The sequence below is a fragment of the Nelumbo nucifera genome, chromosome 2, assembly GCF_055504915.1.
Source record: "Nelumbo nucifera cultivar China Antique chromosome 2, China Antique-T2T, whole genome shotgun sequence".
Lineage (NCBI taxonomy): Eukaryota > Viridiplantae > Streptophyta > Magnoliopsida > Proteales > Nelumbonaceae > Nelumbo > Nelumbo nucifera.
In genome coordinates this window covers 23,856,662-23,875,323 of record NC_142650.1, presented here as the reverse complement: position 1 = coordinate 23,875,323, position 18,662 = coordinate 23,856,662, and the positions used below count along the sequence as shown (strand labels likewise).

At 34.4% G+C, this 18,662-nt stretch overlaps 1 protein-coding gene across 2 annotated transcripts in view; it reads right to left on the bottom strand.

Annotated features, from left to right (window-relative positions):
• Positions 1 to 6,385: 6,385 nt before the first annotated feature.
• The window catches only part of EMB2410 (embryo defective 2410), an 86,459-nt gene continuing 74,182 nt past the window's right edge, over positions 6,386 to 18,662 (bottom strand). For both annotated transcript variants that reach the window (XM_010255904.3, XM_010255905.3), the window contains 10 exons: positions 15,524 to 15,799; positions 14,121 to 14,186; positions 13,821 to 13,952; positions 10,800 to 11,621; positions 10,383 to 10,663; positions 9,968 to 10,221; positions 8,718 to 8,962; positions 8,440 to 8,631; positions 7,880 to 8,149; positions 6,386 to 6,747 (listed from right to left, as the gene is read on the bottom strand). In XM_010255904.3, the coding sequence (XP_010254206.1) occupies positions 6,601 to 6,747; positions 7,880 to 8,149; positions 8,440 to 8,631; positions 8,718 to 8,962; positions 9,968 to 10,221; positions 10,383 to 10,663; positions 10,800 to 11,621; positions 13,821 to 13,952; positions 14,121 to 14,186; positions 15,524 to 15,799 (2,685 nt within the window). In that variant the 3' untranslated portion in view covers positions 6,386 to 6,600. The remainder of the gene's footprint in view (positions 6,748 to 7,879; positions 8,150 to 8,439; positions 8,632 to 8,717; positions 8,963 to 9,967; positions 10,222 to 10,382; positions 10,664 to 10,799; positions 11,622 to 13,820; positions 13,953 to 14,120; positions 14,187 to 15,523; positions 15,800 to 18,662) is intronic.

Below are 18,662 nucleotides of genomic sequence, written 5' to 3'. Positions count from 1 at the left end.
TATATGTATAATAAATGTATATAAATATAAAATATTAATTTATAATTATAAACTTTATATAGTTATACATAATATATATGTATACATAATTATTGGATTCCGATTGCAGTTGTTTGGTTCATTTGGAGCTAGAATTGGAATCAACTAACAATTGTATTAATATTTTATTTTTAATTAATAACATTAATATTTTTATTTTATTATTTATTTATTACTTAGTAGTAATATTATGACAACTAAAATTATTTTTCCTACCCCAAAATATATTGTATTAATATTTTATTTATACATTATTATTATTATATTTAATAATTAATATCTTTATTTTCTATTATTATTTTATTATTAATTTAATAATATTTTATTACTTTATTAATATTAGGGTTTTGGGTGTTTTGTATCATGAGTTCTTTAGTTCTTAAGGGGGCCTAAAATGCCCAAATGTTCTTACATGACCCCATCTCTTTTGTCTCTTAATTGTCTCTCTAACACACACACACACACATTAATATTGTCTCTTAATTGTCTCTCTTTTGTAATATAATCTCTCTCTCTCTCTCTCTCTCTCTCTCTCTCTCCTTATAATAATATAATATCTTGGTAATAGTGCACAACTTTAAATTTTAATGATATATAACTTTGTTAATGGCAATAATTATTATTTTATATTTTTAAAACAAAAGAAAATAAGAAAAATATAAAAAAGGAGAAAATAGATAAATAACTATGCTGATTTTTATAAATACAAATACAATTATTATTTTATATTTTAATAAATGGTTATTTTATTATTTTTTATAATGTTTTTAATTTTAATTATCTTATTAATATTAATTATACTATTTTTTATAAATGGTCATCTATAAGTACAAATTAATACTAATTTTTATCAATTTCTTAAATTTTAATAGTTGTTAGATAAAAACTTGCTAAATTTTAATATTTGTATTAGCTTTGGTAGTTTTTATTAATTATAGTTATTAGGTTTCAAATTATTATTATTATTATTATTATTGTTGTTGTTGTTGTTGTGTATCACATGTTATCGTTTCTAGACAGATCATTTTAGCTTGTCTTCTTCGTATAAGTGATAAAATGGGTCTCTTGTGTAGTCTCAACTCATAAAAATTATTAATTTTAACAATATTATTAATTAATACAAAGTTATACAATAAAATAAAAAAGAAAAAAACAAAATACAACATTATATCAACCCATATTTAAATCATAATATTATTAAAACTATCGAATAATATTTTTCGTATTTAAATTTCTTATTTTTATTAATGTTTATTAAGTTTGATTTTTAAGCGGAATTGAAATGTATTTAAATCACTCTCTCTAATTTTCTTATTATTAAGTTTGATTTTTATTAGTGTTTTTAATTTTTACTAAGTTTTGTTAAAATTTATTAGTTTTAAGTGGCAGTTCAGTGGATTTTTAAATTAATAATTTTAAAATAATATTTTTAATTGTGTTATTTTATGTTTGATTGTTTAACCTTAACCTATTTATATTATTTGACTTATTAATATTTCTTTATTATGTTGTATTACTATTTCCTCTTTCTCTCTCTCTCGAATGTCTTTTCTAAATGTAAAAATAACATGCATTAAAATAAGAGGCCTTGAAAAACTCAAAGGTCTCTCTCTTTGTAATAGTGTGCATTTTTATTAATCTAGTCAAAATAGGCAATGATTACTTTTTTACATTTTAAAACAAAAGAAAATAGGAAAAAATGCAAAAAATAGAAAAAATAAATAAATAATTTCTCTCAAAGGAGAGATATGCTAACATGGACCTTCCAATTTTATCATACTTATTTTTCTTTAATTTGATTAATATACATAAAACATTAGATATGTGCCCAATTTTTTTTTATATTTGTTATTTATTTATATTTTAAAAGTTTTTATTTAATTATGACATCATGGATTAACCCACTTGATCTGCATGGTTGAATTGCTTACTCGCTACCATGATGGAAAAATAGTTCCAATTTTGTGTGAATTTTAAAAAACATGTATTTTACACCGTTAAAAGTATTGGATGTAGATCCAATTGATAGAATTTATTTGTTTTTATTTTGTAAAAAATAATATCTTAATTATAGGATTCAATAAAAGAATGTGAGTTAATACCCTAAGATAAGACTTAATGAGAGGGAATTGAATGAGGAAAAATGTAGAAGTTCAAATTACATTTTGTGCCCTCATAATTAGAGAGGCACTAGGTTCAAAAATAGGGGTATTCTAGACAAGAAAAGGATTCAATGAATGTTAATGGGAGTTAATATTTTAAATAGGAGACTTAATGAGAGGGATTTGAATGAGAAGAAAAGTGATTTTTCAAATTACTTTTCCGTCCTTAAAATTAGACAAAGGGCCTTTTTGCATATTAAATGACCAAGTTTGGTCATTTGACAAAGTCAGTCACGTTTTCAAAATAATTTCAGAACCAAATTGCCCTTCATTTAAAACCCATCCATAAGACCATATTCCTCTTTCCACCCAATCTCTCGTTCTCTCGTTCTCTCGTTTTCTCCCCCTTCTCACTCTCTTCGTCTTCTCATTCTGATGGCTCTTCCTCTCGCTTATGTGAGTTTCCCTCTCTATCTTTGGATGCAAGATTTTCTCTCACATTTGTGAGGTTCTCTATTTTCTTCTTATTGGTATCTCATAGTGAAGTCCTCGTGGATCATTTGGAAGGGAGTCTTTCGTTTTCCAATGGTGCAAAGGAAGTATTAGGAGATGACTTTTGTTTTTGGGGTAGCATCGTTGCGCCCGGGTGTGTGCGGATGGAGTCACTGGGGGTAGCATCGTTGGTGCCTTTTGTTTTCCTTGTGATGCTTTTCTAGTTGCTGCTGTATCCGGAGTCCATAAAGCTGCTATTAGTGTTGGCCAATATTTGATCCGAATTTCAAGCCACTCTTCTCGTGATTGTTTCCAATGCCTTCTTTTCTCTTAATGCCTTCTTTTCTCTTTAAGCCTAATGATGGATATGTTGTGCAATTGTTTTGGTATAGTTGGAAGATTATATGGAATGATAATGGACTGGTTACTGATAGGATTAATTGTTTTATAGTTTCGACAGGGGATGAGTTTGATGCTACTGAATTCGACACTGGAATTGGAGAAGATGACTTTTTTGATAACCTATTTCTTGATGTTTATTTTTTTGCGGACCTTAAACCAGGTGTCACCATACGCGTAGTTTGTGCCTATCTCTTTATTGTAGGAATGAAATAGAACTATTGGGTTCTAGATGCATTTGATAGTGTAAATACTATTAGATCATCTGGGTGATAGATGTTGCAACTATAATTGATAATTCAAAATTATAAGAAGCCATTTGGTCTGTGCTAGATTGTTTCCAAATCTATAAAACACCATTCAATCTCTACTATACCAGATGGCTTGTACACTTGTGAGAATCATATGCAACATTGTGGCCTATTTGGGTTTTAGATGAATTTGAGGGTGTCTATTATTTTATCACCTATGTAATTGATGAATCAAAATTGTAAGCAATCCGACTAGTGTAATGTATCAATCCGACTAGTGTAATGTCGGATTGTAAGCAATCAAAATTGATGGTCTATACATTTGTGAGAATCATATACAACCTTATGAATTTGAAGGTGTAAATACTATTTTATCACCTGAGTGATGGATATTTGCAATTGCAATTGATGATTCAAAACTGCAATGAACCATCTAGACTTGGTGATGCCAAATGGTTTCTAAGTTTGTAAAACACCACCCGATCTACACATATGAGAATTATATAGAACCATGCTGTTTATTGGGTTCTAAATGCATTTGATGGTGTAACTACAAGTAGATCATCTAGGGGAAAGATGTTTGTAAGTATAAGTGATGTTTCAAAATTACAAGGAATCATCCAGTCTGTTTAGTGTCGAATAGTTTTTAAGTTACAATCATCAACTATCCGACATTATACAAGCTTGATGGTTCCTTGCACCTCTAAATTATCAACATTAGTGGTTAATATGTTAATATTGCACATACAATCAAATGTTAGATAGAGCCTTATTGATATTTAACATAAAGCAAGTTGGTTCTTAGCCTGAATCACGACATCTCAATCACGAGCCTTATTGATACAAACTTTGAATCACAACATCTCAATCTTGTTAGTTTTTCATAAACCTGGTTCTTAGTCTTAATCCAGATTCGGTCTTAGAAGCCAATACATAAAAAGAAAGAAAAAAAAAGCACTTGAACAATAGATCAACCTTTGTGTGTGTGTGTGTGTGTGAGAGAGAGAGATGCTTACATGTACGAAGATAAGAGAAGATAGTGACTCTCAAACAATGAAGACAATGAGAAAAGGGAGAGGGGAGAATGAGATTGAAAAAAGAAACATAAACCCGGGTTTCATTGGGCCACTCTTTTCAGTTAAGGTCATTTTGGTCAGAAAAAAATAAAAAACTCTCCTCACTCTTTTTGCAATAAGTTTGAAAGCGTAACGGATTTTGTTAATTTGGCAAACTTTTTTAATTTTCTTACAAAAAGCCCATTAAAAAATTGGGGTAATTTAGTCAAAGTTCCACACCATTATTCACACTTTTAATAATAATATAAATAAGCATTAAATGAAATGTGAAATGACATTTTTTCTATAACTTGTTTTTCGATTATTGAACAAAAGTACTTTTTATGCCTTTTAATCAAATAAACAATACTAAATGAAGATATAAAATAACAAATTTGCCTTTGCTTATTTTCCAATTCAAACTTTAGAGAGAGGCATTTATTGTCCAATGAAAATTCTAGAAACTAGGGAGACCTATTCACACTTTTATAGATGGTATAGATATATAGATAGACAAATCAACTGGTTCAATTAATTAACCTTTTTTAGGTTAACAATTGAATTGATCAATTTGGTTAATAGGATTTAGGAGTGGATTCGAGCCAAGCCAAAAATTGAATGTCTAGCTATTCAAGCTTGTCTCGATAGAAAAATATGAGGCTTGAGTTTGGACTTGAACTCAATAAAAACATGAACTCGAATTGGGTTCAACTCAAACTCATATGTCGAGCTTGGTTCGACTCAAGCTCAATAGTGAGAGTTTCATACAAATTTAAAAGGGGAAATTCCCAACTAGTACCTTGTACTTTGGGCCTAGTGCCACTTTGGTACTTGAACTTTAAAATGCGACAATTCAATACCCGAACTTTCAAAACGTGACAATCCATTACTTGTTGTTAACCAATCCGTTAACCAACTGTTAAGTGACATTTGAAAAGACACAAATGCCCTTCAAGTGTCATCTAATTCTCTTTATCAACCATCCAAACATTGATAAAAAATGAACAATCCCAAATTCTCTCCTCTTCTATTCAATAAAGTTAAGGTCATGTCTCAATGGGTATTCAATAAGAGTTAAGAATTTGGGATTGTTTGTCTTTTATCAATGTTTGGATGGTTGATAAAGAGAATTAGATGACACTTCAAGGGCATGTCTTTTCAAATGCCACTTGAAGGGTAATGGATTGACACGTTTTGAAAGTTCAAGTACTGAATTTTTGCATTTTAAAGATCAAGGACCAAAGTGGCACTAGGCCCAAAGTACAAGGTACCAATTGAGAATTTTCTCAATTAAAAATTTATACATATAAAAATTAAACATTAGGTATAACATAAGCTCGATTAGGCTCACAAGCTTTACAAGCCAAACTTTATTGGACTTAAGATCAGTTTGATTATCAAATGAACCTATATATTAAATTCGAGCTCAGCTCAAAGTTTGATTTAAACCTAACCAAATCAAGCATTTCACAATTCATAAAAGCTCGCTTCGTGTCCACCCCTAATCAGATTTTTTTTCTGTTGTTTCTCAGTTTCTAAATTTTTTATGATCAATCCTACTTGGCAGGCTTATTGTGCATGGCAACCAGTTATGAAACCTCAACAAGGACTGTCGAATCTAAGTGCAGTGCCGGTCATCTAGTTGCAGCGAAGACGGCCCAATGATGAACTAATCCAGAAGCACAATCTTGATTAAGAATCCAAATCACCTGATTAGGGATCATCTTGTTGCACTATATGGGAAAATGAAATCGATTTAACAAGTAGTCATCAAGGCTACCTGCTTTCATCTTTGTACACCCAAGTGGTAAAAACAAAAGATGCCGCCATTATTGGTAAAACGATTTTCCTTAGGGGCAAGGCTTTTCATCCTCCTCTCCAGTTAAGAGACATTTCTATATGAATGAACTTTGACAATGTCATATTTAGAGCAAGTATTTGAATAGCCAAGTGACAAATAACATTAGGGGCTTACAAGCTTAAACTATCTACATGATGCTGATGCTAGAAAGCTGGGCCTTTGATGCATTGTGTACAAGTTCACTTATTTCTGAGAAAAACGATTATTTTATTGATAAGAAATAATGAAATATATTTACACATGACTTTACATTTGATTTAAAATTAAAAAGGAGAAAATAGAACAGAAGAATGGATTGACATGTAGTACATTATACCAGTGATCACCATGCCAGTGTCTACCTTCTAAAGACCAATCCGCTCCAAAGAGAATGTCAAATGGCTCGGATGGCACTATGAAAATCAGTCTTGAGATGTAGCAGAATACTCAAAAAGTAGACGTTTAGAAGGAGCAGATTGCAGTAGAACACGAAGGCGACTTGTAAGCTGGTAGATTAGGGTAAACTGCATCGCCATCTCTGAGTCCTTCATTTGTCTAACAACAGAGGCCTGGAAAACAAACCAAGAAAGAAAGGAAGTGGTTGAAGCAGAATTGTATTATAGCATTACATAGAGATGATCGTGTTGATCGAATTTTCCATCAATAACTCATCTATGATTCCAAGATCCAAGATCAACAACAAACATGATCAGGGAACTCTCATCATGCAACCAGTACAGTGTAAACTATCTCCAAGAACATGATGGTAAATGTGAGGATCATATGATCAAGTTAATGTTATGCCCAAGAAATCCCTTGGAGGACATCAAACATATGAAATTTCTGGACAATCTTGGAAGTCCCAGACAAGGTTTAAAATGTCGATGTCAGTGCAAATGTTGGTCATCCAAATATAACATGTCAGAAATGTCGGAAATATTGTAAAAATTATAGACATGGTGGAAACATCGTAAAATATGCAAAACATAAAATGGTATTTTATTAAATGATAAAAGCATAGGCACACCTTTTTAAATTATTATCTTGTTCCAAATCACTAAATAAAGCTAAAAAACTAAGGTTATAGACAAAAGAATATGTTCTGAAGTTGCCCTGTAAACCATTCAGAGATTCATGATAGAATGAGTTAAAGCAAAATTTGAATTCATAGAAAATGTACATGGCTGTAATAGATCAACCAAAAAATCTACTACACAAACAAAAACTAATATTTAACTTCATGTTTGAAATGAATATTGAGCTAGCTCGAAGTTGTAATCATGTAAATTAGGTGGAGACTATATTACTTCACATGTCTACAATATTGTCACCAACTTATGTTATAATACTATCTCTTGTACTCCACATAGTACTAGTAGTATTCACTAGGGAATGTGTCGATTCTAGTAAAATTTCATGTAGCTACCCATGGAAGTGGAAATGAAAATATGTTGTGGAAATCATCTCTTGTACTCCACATAGTTCTGGTAGTGTTCATTGGGAAAATGTTGATTCCAGTAAAATTTTGTGTCGCTACCCATGGAAATGGAAATATTAGGGGAATTAGGGGCATTTTAAACCATGGTCCCAGATCTTAAAATCAAATTTCATGGTTTATTTTCTTTTGAAAAACTTATTGAATTGCATCAAACATGACCTAAGACAAGGATTTAAAAAATGAAAGACTTGCATCAAACATACCTGGAGGCGTTTTCCAAGCTGGACTTCAACTTCAGTAACAAAAATAGTATTTTGGAACAATTTGACTGGATCAACTGTAGGATCAGCAGAGAGCAAACTAGGGATCTGTGGTGCAGAGAGTACCCTCCACCTAGCCTGTCCAATTTCCCACTTTCCTTCTATTTTTGGCATTAGGCTTTCTAGTGTTGCAGCAGCAAGCTTATTAAATGCAAGTTGACCATCACCTTCCAAAATAGACTGTGCCAGTTGACTCTCAAAGACTCTAGCAGCCTGAGCAGATAGGATAAACAAAGATGTCAGTTCATTGCAAAACAATAAACAAAGATGTCAGTTCATTGCAAAACAATCCAATAACTTTAATTAGGATGTAGTATTATGCATAGGTTCTGTATGAAACTACACCAGAAATCTCAGTTAAGCTAAACACTGCAGAATATGATGAAAGTATACCTTGTAGGAGTTTTATAGACACATTCAAAGACTAGATATACATTCCTACCAAAAAAAGAGACTAGATTGACAAACATACTAGAAGAAAACTGCACAAATAAATTTAGTACCTCAGTAGGTGAGAGGACGTCTTGTTCAACAGAGCGTGTTGAGGTCACTACCAAATTATCCTGCCAATTACTGGCTCTACTCTGGATCCTGAATTGCCATTCTGAACCAACCAAAGCTAGGTCTAGAATAGGGTCTAGCCCCAGATCAGGCTCAAATTTTGCTACATTTAGATGCTCCCGTTTAAGTCTAACCTGAAATTAAAAATAGAAAAGTCTAATCAAAGCATGCAAACTTTGAATTACAAGAGAACAAATAGAAAACATCAAATTCACCTCACCTGTGTAGCTACAAGGTTGACATCACCATTCTCAAATGTTAAAATTCCTTTAGGTTTTATCCATTTAGGATGAGCCATGCCATTTAGCTCAACTTCTCCACTAACGGCAAAGTTCAAAATCAAAGGATATACTATCCTCAACTCCGGTCCAAGTAGAAGTTTCAGGTCATTGAGGCGAACATCAAATTTTGGCTTGCTTGTTGCATCCTCCATTTCCTTTTCAACTTCAGCTTGTTTACTTGTAACTGCTCAATACAAGTCACTGATTTGTTAGATGCTCTGAATTGGTAGCTAGATGAGGATAAATACATTGAGGTCCATTTTAGAAGCTTGCCAAGAAAAATGAATGGATCCTGCAGCCCAGTGTTTGAGTTGCAAGGCAAAATTGTAATTTATTCAGGTTGTGTCTCCACATATTTCAAATACCAGATAGTGATCCATTGGATCCAAAGCCATTTGGGCATTTATCATAATATTTAAGTCATTGGAATGATGAAATCCCCTATACACTACATAACTTCAGCCTAGCATTTACGCTCATATCCATCAGTTAAATTATTGAATAATAAAACTGCACCAGTTTCATGAACAATTTACATAAGGACCATTAACAACTATGCACGATGACTTTAGTTGACTGCCACTCTCACATGGCAAAGATTTGAATTCTACCATGTTTTTAATATTAAGGTAAGAAGTTACTATCACACTCAGGTTGACTAAAAAGTTCAACAACAGCATTTCAGGACCACCCCCTCCCTATCCCAAAGGCTTTGGAATTCCTTGTGCAGAAGCTTAGAGTGGTTCTTCAAGAGGCTCCTACTTGTCCACGAGCTTGGGTCTCCCACTCACAACGATCCTACCTGCACCTGCTCACAGGACACTACAGCTGTATATTGAGAACATTTTCCGCATTTACATGTTACCATTCATAGGGAGATGTTCCTAATGTACAGCTGTAGTGTCCTGTGGGTAGGAGATCTAGATGGCTTGCCCACATTTCATGACCTCAGTACTAAATTTTAGTAAAATAGCCCTCTGTGACATGCTAAAAGGAACTATCCTTTCTCTTTACTTTTTTATAAGAATCAAAATCTTGAAGGCTGCAATTAATGGGGTAGGGAGTATGAGTCTGAATGGATGTGATTACTTTGCATGTGACCAGTGTCAGATGAGTTGTGCCAAGAGGGTCCCTACACCTGTTACTCAAAACCCTTTTGCTTCCCACTGTATCTAGAATCATACATTACCTGATGGTTGAGTAAATTTGGTGCTTGAAGTAGGTTCTGAACTGAAAAACTGTGAAACATGTCTAGAAGCAGCCATTCGGTTGTAAGTGCTACTTGGGAAACTTGAGCGGGTTGATGTCAATCTATTCATACCAGCAGCTCCACTACCCTTATCATGAGGTAAATATGCTTCTCCATGGCTCAATTTAATCATTCCAGAAATATTTGGTTGCAAGATCGAACCAGTTATTTGTATCTGGCTGTCAACCTGACCACTGTGATTTAAGACAAGTTAGATGGTTCTCTCTTTCCCATGCACACACATGCACATTCATTGCATATTACAATAAATGTGGAAAACATGTTTTCAAAGAAAAGGAAACATCATAATATCAGCAACTTGTGCACAAAATGTTTTCAAAGAAAGAAACCATACCTTAAGATATTTTTTGCCCGTACTTCCAAAACTTCACATTTCAAATCAATTCTATCACCAGGGAATGATTCACTAGTTCTAAGTGGCAAATTTCCTCTTATAGTTACCTTTCCCCTTCTGCTAACTCTGCTTTCCAAGGAACTTATGCACAATCTATTAGATTTCACATGAACTGTACCCCCAAAGTTCGTAAGTGGTTTTCTTAGTACAGGTGAGGTTACAGATGCCCTGTGGAATGATGCATAGCCATCAAGAACTGGCTGTTCAACTGTACCTCTGACCTATTTTCAAAAAGATCACAAATCTCAAAATAGTAAATCTGATCAACCACATAAACTCACTCTAATATCTTATGTACTAAATTTTAAAAATGTGGCAAACTAAGCACATCAAAGAACTTTCATCAACTTGACCTACCTGGAGCATAATATCAGCATTGCCATGAAGCCATTTGGCATAGGGACACAAAGCTGTTAACAGCATCATACCCCCATCTTTAATATCTGCATCAACCCTAACATCTCCAACATCTAATATGTTCCAGTTTAAACCTTTGAGGCTTTCTGCCAGCTGAACATCCCAACCTTCTTCATTTCTATCTCTAGAGGCCTTTTTTTCATTGATTTCATCACCAGAACTTTTTACCTTTTCCTTTGCCCAACCAGGTACCCAAACTGATCTGTCTTTATCCATTTCTTTCTCTTCTTCCAACATGTTGTTTTGAATAGAAGCTACAGGAACACTTCCTTGAATATGTACATGACCACTTTGGATAATAGGCTCAAAGTTGGCATTGAAAAGAAAACGACTGGTTGAGGTTAGGGAAGCAACAATTTCAGCTCGTCCAAGATCTATACCACCAACAGCACCATCAAGGAGCCTTACTTGTACATCACATTCTGGCTTTGCAAGATTTCCTCTAAGATCCCCTTCCATGTGTAATATACCTTTAATGGGTGTCAAGAATTGTCGCAAAGAATGTATAGCATCAGAAGCTGAAGATTCTATAACCTGAACCAGAGTGGGGACAAGATCAACAGGGAAATTCAGGACAGCAAAATGAAGGTTAGTTTTTGGCCCAAATAAAGTTCCATCCGCATGGATAGTGGCATTATCTCTTTGGATAAACATTTTCTCAAGGCGTAGACCATCATCGTTGCTATATGCACCAACTGCTAGAACACGTTGAGTTTTGTATGTTCCCCACTCCCAATCTTCTCCATGAAAGTCAAAATCTGCCTGAGAAACATAGATATTAGGCCAAATTTAGTCAATTAACAAAGGAAATAAAGAACCTGAGAAAAGAAAGGCAAGAAAAAGGTATTGATGAAATCTCTTCTTAATCTATAAATGATGCAGTAATTTTATCTTATAGGAAGACATCAAAAAAGCAATGTTCAAATATTCCTTCACAAACCCACAAATCTAAGCATTTGCCATGTGTATTATTTCACAAAACACACTCTTATCAGAATCCAAGAAGTTTGTCTTAAGGTAAAGAAGAATGTTCAAGAGTCCATGTTTAGGTCGCTGGCAACATTTAGGATGTTGAATGAGCTGAGTCTTTATTAATGGAGTACTCATTTAGAAAATTGAGAGTTTTTTTTTCCATATATTCTGTATTGGAAATCCAATGTGTAAGCAGACAGCCCTGGATTTCTTTTTTATCATAAGTCTTGGGGCTTTGTTATTTTTACATCCATGCTTTAGATTAATACAATGCTCCTTCCAGTTACAGATAAAAAGAAAACAAAATAATTATAAGTCAAAACATGACATTCTTTCCGCATTGGTAACTGTCAAAATTATGTTGATTGCAAAATAAAGAATTAAGTATATACAGAAAATTGCAAAACACCTCTTCTTTGTTAGGTTAACGTCTGCCACCCAACCCCCTTTCGTTTCAATTAATGACAAACATTATGAAATAGCCAACCAGAAAAGCTGATTCCTAGTCAGTATTCACTGTTGTTTGGCCATTGTGTTGGCCAAACTGTTTGCTGATCTTTGGATCCATCTGAAGATAACTTTCAGTTCCCTCATAATATGTCTATATTGTCATAAATATTGACTATTGTTCTTTAGCCATCACACTGCTACAGTACTTCTCAGGAGTTTCCTTCCACCATTATATTTCTGAAATTGAGAGATATGCCCAATTTCAACCCCTGTTGGACAGCTCATAGTTCAGCTCTTGTTGAGCAACCAACATCTATTCGTTAAAATCTAACATTGTTAATTAGTTGAAAGTTTGAAGCAAATAGTGCTTCAAATAGTTGAAAATTTAAACTGTTTTTGCATCAGGAAGATACATCGTATCTAATCCTCTAAATTACTTGCCTCAGACAGTCATCAGGATGAAGGAGAAGCCATCACCTGTATGTTGGAGGCAGTTAGTGGGTTTGGATGATGCTTGCATTGCTATAGATAACAAATTGTGTTGATGATGAAGAATGTGGGATCAAGAATGACACCTTGTCGAAACCAACTTCTCCTGAGAGGTTGACAAAATATAAACTCAGGAGGTTGGTTAGGACTGGGGAATTTAATCATAATAAAGATAAGGACACAGTCAATTTAAGGAACTGTTGGGCTATGCGAGAAGCTGGGAGTATCTTTGTAATGGGACATAATCAAGCAGTTGAATATTCCAATAAGTTTCAGTAACTGGATCATTGTAATTGAGAAGAAAAGTTTACCATTAGAGATGAAAGGTTTAGTTATGAGGATGATGTAGAGAGGATTGACAGCAAGCAAGTGGTTTGGCACTCCTTCAACCTAGTGATCCTGCTTAAAATAGAAATGGAATAGACAAGGCAGATCTACTTGTTGATGACTACCATTCTAAGAGTATCTGCCATGGTTTTGTCCCTCCCTCTCTCTTACTCTCTCCCTCTAAGATTTTAGTGATGAAGGGGTAATCCTTGATTTGAGTTCATGACATGTTTGACTCTAGAGTTCACAATATTAAACAAAGATGCATCCTAAATCAAGTGTGATTCTTTGAATGGTTTGGAGTAAAAAAAAAATAAAAAAAAGAAAGAAAAACATAGTGCATAAGCAAATTTCTATTGTCTGGTTATAAATTTATAATTTTAGTTTGGTATAACCAAACATTTTATCTATGTTTTGGAATAAGGAAATCCAATAACAGCACCTTCATTACCTAAAGCACACCAGGTCAAAACACTAATGCTGAAAAAAAAAATGAAAGGTCAAAACCTATGATACCCAAATACTTCTATGTGCCAAGTGTACTGGTGAAGGACACAGTAAAAAATATTTTGTGTATATCTATTGTATAAGCTTATTTTGATTTAATAAAAGTTATTTTATTACTGATCAAAAGGGGAAAAAATAAAATCAAAGGTGATGTTTTTATTGCCCCCACCCCTAGCATAAATGCTTTTATCCTACACAAGAGATGCAATTGTTTACCATTGTGTCTCCATTGCCCCCACCACTAGCATCAAGAGAGCCATTCCAGCGACCTTTAAGTTCAGCTAAACCTGGAAGAGTTATCTCTTCAAGAATCACTTCATCTGATGGAGCATAATGTCCCCGTACTACCTGTAGATACACCTATTTTATTTTCAAAGCAAAACAACTCAAAGACAAACTGAAACAAAATGATTCATAGAATGTTTCTAGTACAGTTCAAATATCAACATGAGGGCAAATAACAAAGTACTTCTGCATAAGCAAAACAGTGTATAATTTACTTTTGACATGAAATACCTCAAGCAGATCTCGAAGACTTTCAGCATACAATCCTACAGACTGCAAACTTTGTATAAAAAGATCCTGCAATGAAGTGACAGCACAACAGACAGAATCAAAATTTGTAGCATGCTAAAAGAAAAAAAAGTGCATTCTTTCTTTGAGACACTGAAGAATACATAGTAGAATATTGAAACCGGCAGCTTTAAACAAGACAACAACCAAATTTTGTATAACAAGCAGTGAGGCATCCACTACAACCTGGGAAACCAGGGTTCAGATCTTAGAAACAGCCTCTCTGCATATCTGCAGGGGTAAGGTTGCATACATCTGTCCCTCTGCAGACCCCGCATTTACAGGAGTCTCATGCACTGGGCTGCCCTTATTTTAAGCAGTTAGGTTTTGTAAGATGTAAAAATAATACGCAACATAGTTGATCATGATGCCAAAATTTGGATTTCATACCATACAACATCATGAAAGGGAAGACTATATCTGTTTATTTTAAACCATGATGAAAGATTAGAAAACTAAAAAAACAGCCTACTTAGTTTCAAATCAAAGGATGTATGCATGTATAAAATGGCAACAGCAATACTCACAATCAACTATTTAGAACAAGAGAAACCAACATCATAATAAATTGTCCATGATGATCATGATGATGCTATGCACCGACCATGAAGCATAAGAGTTGAGATAACCTCTCTGGAGTGCTATTATCATTATTATTATTTTTTACCATGGGTTTTGGGATATTCCTGTATATTTGTGGCTTCTAGGCCTCTGTCAAGTTGGAGGAAGAGGGGTAGTTATCTTTTATCCTTTGCACTTACTTCATTCTACAATTTGTGAACTTTTTGTTTTGATACAAAGTATATTGGTACCCATGCACCAACTACATTTTACTTTAAACAGATAGGTCATCAAATCAATGCAAATTTTTGGAAAGGATCCAAACCAAGACCTTAAAAAATCACTTTCGTGTATTGGACATGTTCATCTGAACTTGTATTTCAACACATTCATTTTCATCTGGGTAGATATTATGCCAATTGGATTTGTAGAAGCTGTTTGGGAAGCAATAGTTTTAATTGCCATTGTTGTTCCGATTTTTTTCTTTATTCCCATTTTCATCTGGTCAAATTTTTTTTTTCCCCTTAAACTACATTGTAAAACTGGATATGCATGTTTAAACCCTGCAGAGCCTGAATTTCGAGATTCTCAAGCAGGAATTTGTAGTGCACATTTATAATCATAGAATTAATAATATTTTTCACATCACAATACTATTGTAATGGTGGTTTCAGAATATTGAGTTTCCAAGTGTCCATTTTGGACTGTCTTATTTGTACAAGGTTCCATGCGTTGGCTTCTATTACATAATAAAATACTTTCTATGAACTGTAGTTAATCAAAACCTTTGATCTGGAGCGAACAGCAGGATCTGTACTTCGAGAAAGAAGTCGTAAAAGGGGAAGCATTTCAGCAACTTCAGCTCTAGGGACTTCAAGCCTCATCCGCCACCTTCCCATGGAAGATATCACGCTACCCAATTGCCCAGCCATTGCCCTCTTCAACAAGCCACTCCTCTCTTTACCTGTTGGGTGTCGATCCCGTGTGCCAGGCAACACGTATTCACCTTGAAGTTCATATCGACTATTGTTCTGCTCCAAAACTGTCTTTTCAACAGTAATCTGCAGCACATTTTAAATATAATATCCCAGGTAAACAGGAGCACAATTTCATTTACTAGCATTGCAAAACAATCATCAACTAAAACAAACCTAAAGCTAACAGATAAGGATATAAGAACCATAAAGGTTATTTTCTTTTTCCATAACAAATTATAAGAGGGAAACAGAGTTAGTTTTAAGTTTATGTGGATCACAAAAGAACTTAGATGGTACTAGGTATATTTTAGTTTTCCTTGCTTTTGACGATCACTGTGTTTCCCTGATTTCCTAGAGGGTGAAGGGAGTGTACCTTACTCTTTTCCTCTTAGGCCTCATTTGCATCTTAGTAAGTCATTTACTTGGATAAATGCACTTATCTAGGCAACTGTTTCCTAGGAAACACTTACCAGGATAAGTGCATTGACCAGTGTTCTTTTATCCCCAAGTAAAGTTGTACAATGACTGTTTTATCCAAAAAGTGACTATTGAAAGGACAATATTGTCTCATAATGTATTAGCAAGTTTCTGTGCAGAAGGGTAAGTGATTTACCTAACTTTCAAGAGGGCATTACTTGCCCAGGTAAATGAGCTGCTTGGTAATCGTTCTTTTCTGTGAGACCCACTAATACCAAAATATGAAGACAGGATTATTTCTTTTCCATGGGACCCACCAACTTACCCACCGCCACCCAAAAAACAAGTGAGGCCTTAGTGCCAGGGACGGGGTATAAGGTGCCTTCTACACATGATGGAGTTGGATACTATAGAAGTAATTTGGGCTGTTAATGGGTTAAATCAACCCGAAAGACCCAAACCAAATTGTCCCAATTATATAGTCTGGGTCCGTATTATGTGTCCAGATTATAATTGGGTCAAGAATAGTCTTGGTTGTTCAAAACCGTTTAAGACCCAGATTGATAATTGTACATATGATAACACCAATGCTATCAAGGTTGCCTCAAATCCATTTTTTTTTTCACAAAAGAGCTAAACATATTGAAGTGGATTGTCACTTTATTAGAGACCTATTTCTTGTTGGTTCTATTTCACTTCCTCATGTGGCCTCAGATATGCATATTGTTGACACAATTACTAAGGCTATCATGGGAGCAAGACATCTCTTTCTTGCGAGCAAACTAATGCTTATGACTTCACAACAATTTGAGGGGGAGTGTAGAGAGTATTGATGTATTCCATTATAATAGTCCTATTGTATTGTATTTTATTCTTTTATTTGCAATTATGCATAATATAATAAAGGCTCTTTGGGGGTGGGGATCGATTCATTCATTTTGACACCCTTGAAACCTTGTGTTAGATTCTCTTCAATTCATTCATTTTGATACCCAAATCCTTCATATGGAACAAACTATGAAGAAGGGATTTAAGTTCTTTAATTGCCTCTTCATCATCCCCAGTCAACAACATATCATCAATGTACAAGAGGAGGATTGTGATGCCTTGAGATCTTCTACGAACAAAGAGAGAATAATCAGAAAAACTCTGGCTATAACCGGTAGCAACAAAGATATCACTGAATTTTTTGAACCAAGTTTGGGAGCCTGTTTTAGACCATATAAAAACTTCTTCAATCTATAGACAAGAGAGGGGTCACTACAATACCTAGGATGTTTCATATACATTGTCACCTTTAGCTGGCCATGAAGAATAGCATTCTTCACATTCGATTGATAATAGGAATGGCAACGGGGTGGAGGTCATATTCCCCATCCCTGACCCCAATTCTGAAATTAATCCTCGTCCCTGTCCCCAATCCCTGATGGGGATAAAGTTTGTCCTCCATCCCTGATCCTTAACAGGGACGGGTTGCCCACGAGGATCCGAATCCTTGGAATTTTTTAGATAACAGTATTTTTTGAAAAACAAATTTACTTACAATAGAAAGAGGTGGGGACCACATCAGTGGTTTCTACACTCCCCCTCAAGTTGGGAATTATATTTATCATTCCCAACTTGCATAGATCTGCTTCTAACTTCTTCTTTGAAACTGCCTTGGTGAGAAGATCAACAAGCTGCATGTTGGAGTTGATATATGGAAGACAGACTTCTTGAGATGCAACCCTTTCCCTAATAAAATGTCGATCGATTTCAATGTGCTTAGTTCTATCATGTTGTACCGGGTTATGAGCTATATTAATAGTAGCTTGATTATCACAATACAACATTAGAAGTTTCTCATAGGTAATACCCAATTCATCAAATAGTGATTTCAACAATAGTATTTCAGCCACACCATTTTCCATGGACCGATATTCAGCTTCAGCACTGAAACGAGAAACAACATTTTGTTTCTTACTCCCCAAGAAACAAGGTTACCTCCTACAAAGGCACAATATCCAGAGGTAGACCTTCTATCATCAACACAACCGGCCCAATCTGCATCTGTGTAAACTTCTATCTTCATGTGATTATTATCCTTAAATAGTCCACCTCTGCCTGGACACCTCTTTAAATATGCCAATATCCTCTCAACAGCAAGTAGGTGGGTAGTTCTAGGAGAGTGCATATACTAACTAACAACATTGATGGCATAACTGATGTTTGGTCGTGTAAGACAAAGATATAGTAGTTTACCAACTAATCTTTGGAACATAGCTTTATCTTCAAGAGGCTCTCCACCTTCTGCACTAATCTTGTGATTCTGTTCAATAGGTGTATCAGCTGGCTTAACACCCAACTTTCCTGTTTCTTCTAACAAATCAAGGACATACTTCCTTTGAGAAACAAAGATTCCATGCTTGGACCGAGCTACCTCAATACCCAAGAAATATCGTAGCTCTCCCAGGTCCTTTACCTCAAATTCTTGATGGAGAAGTTTCTTAAGAGACTCAATTTCGTTGTTATCACTCCCTGTTACTACAAT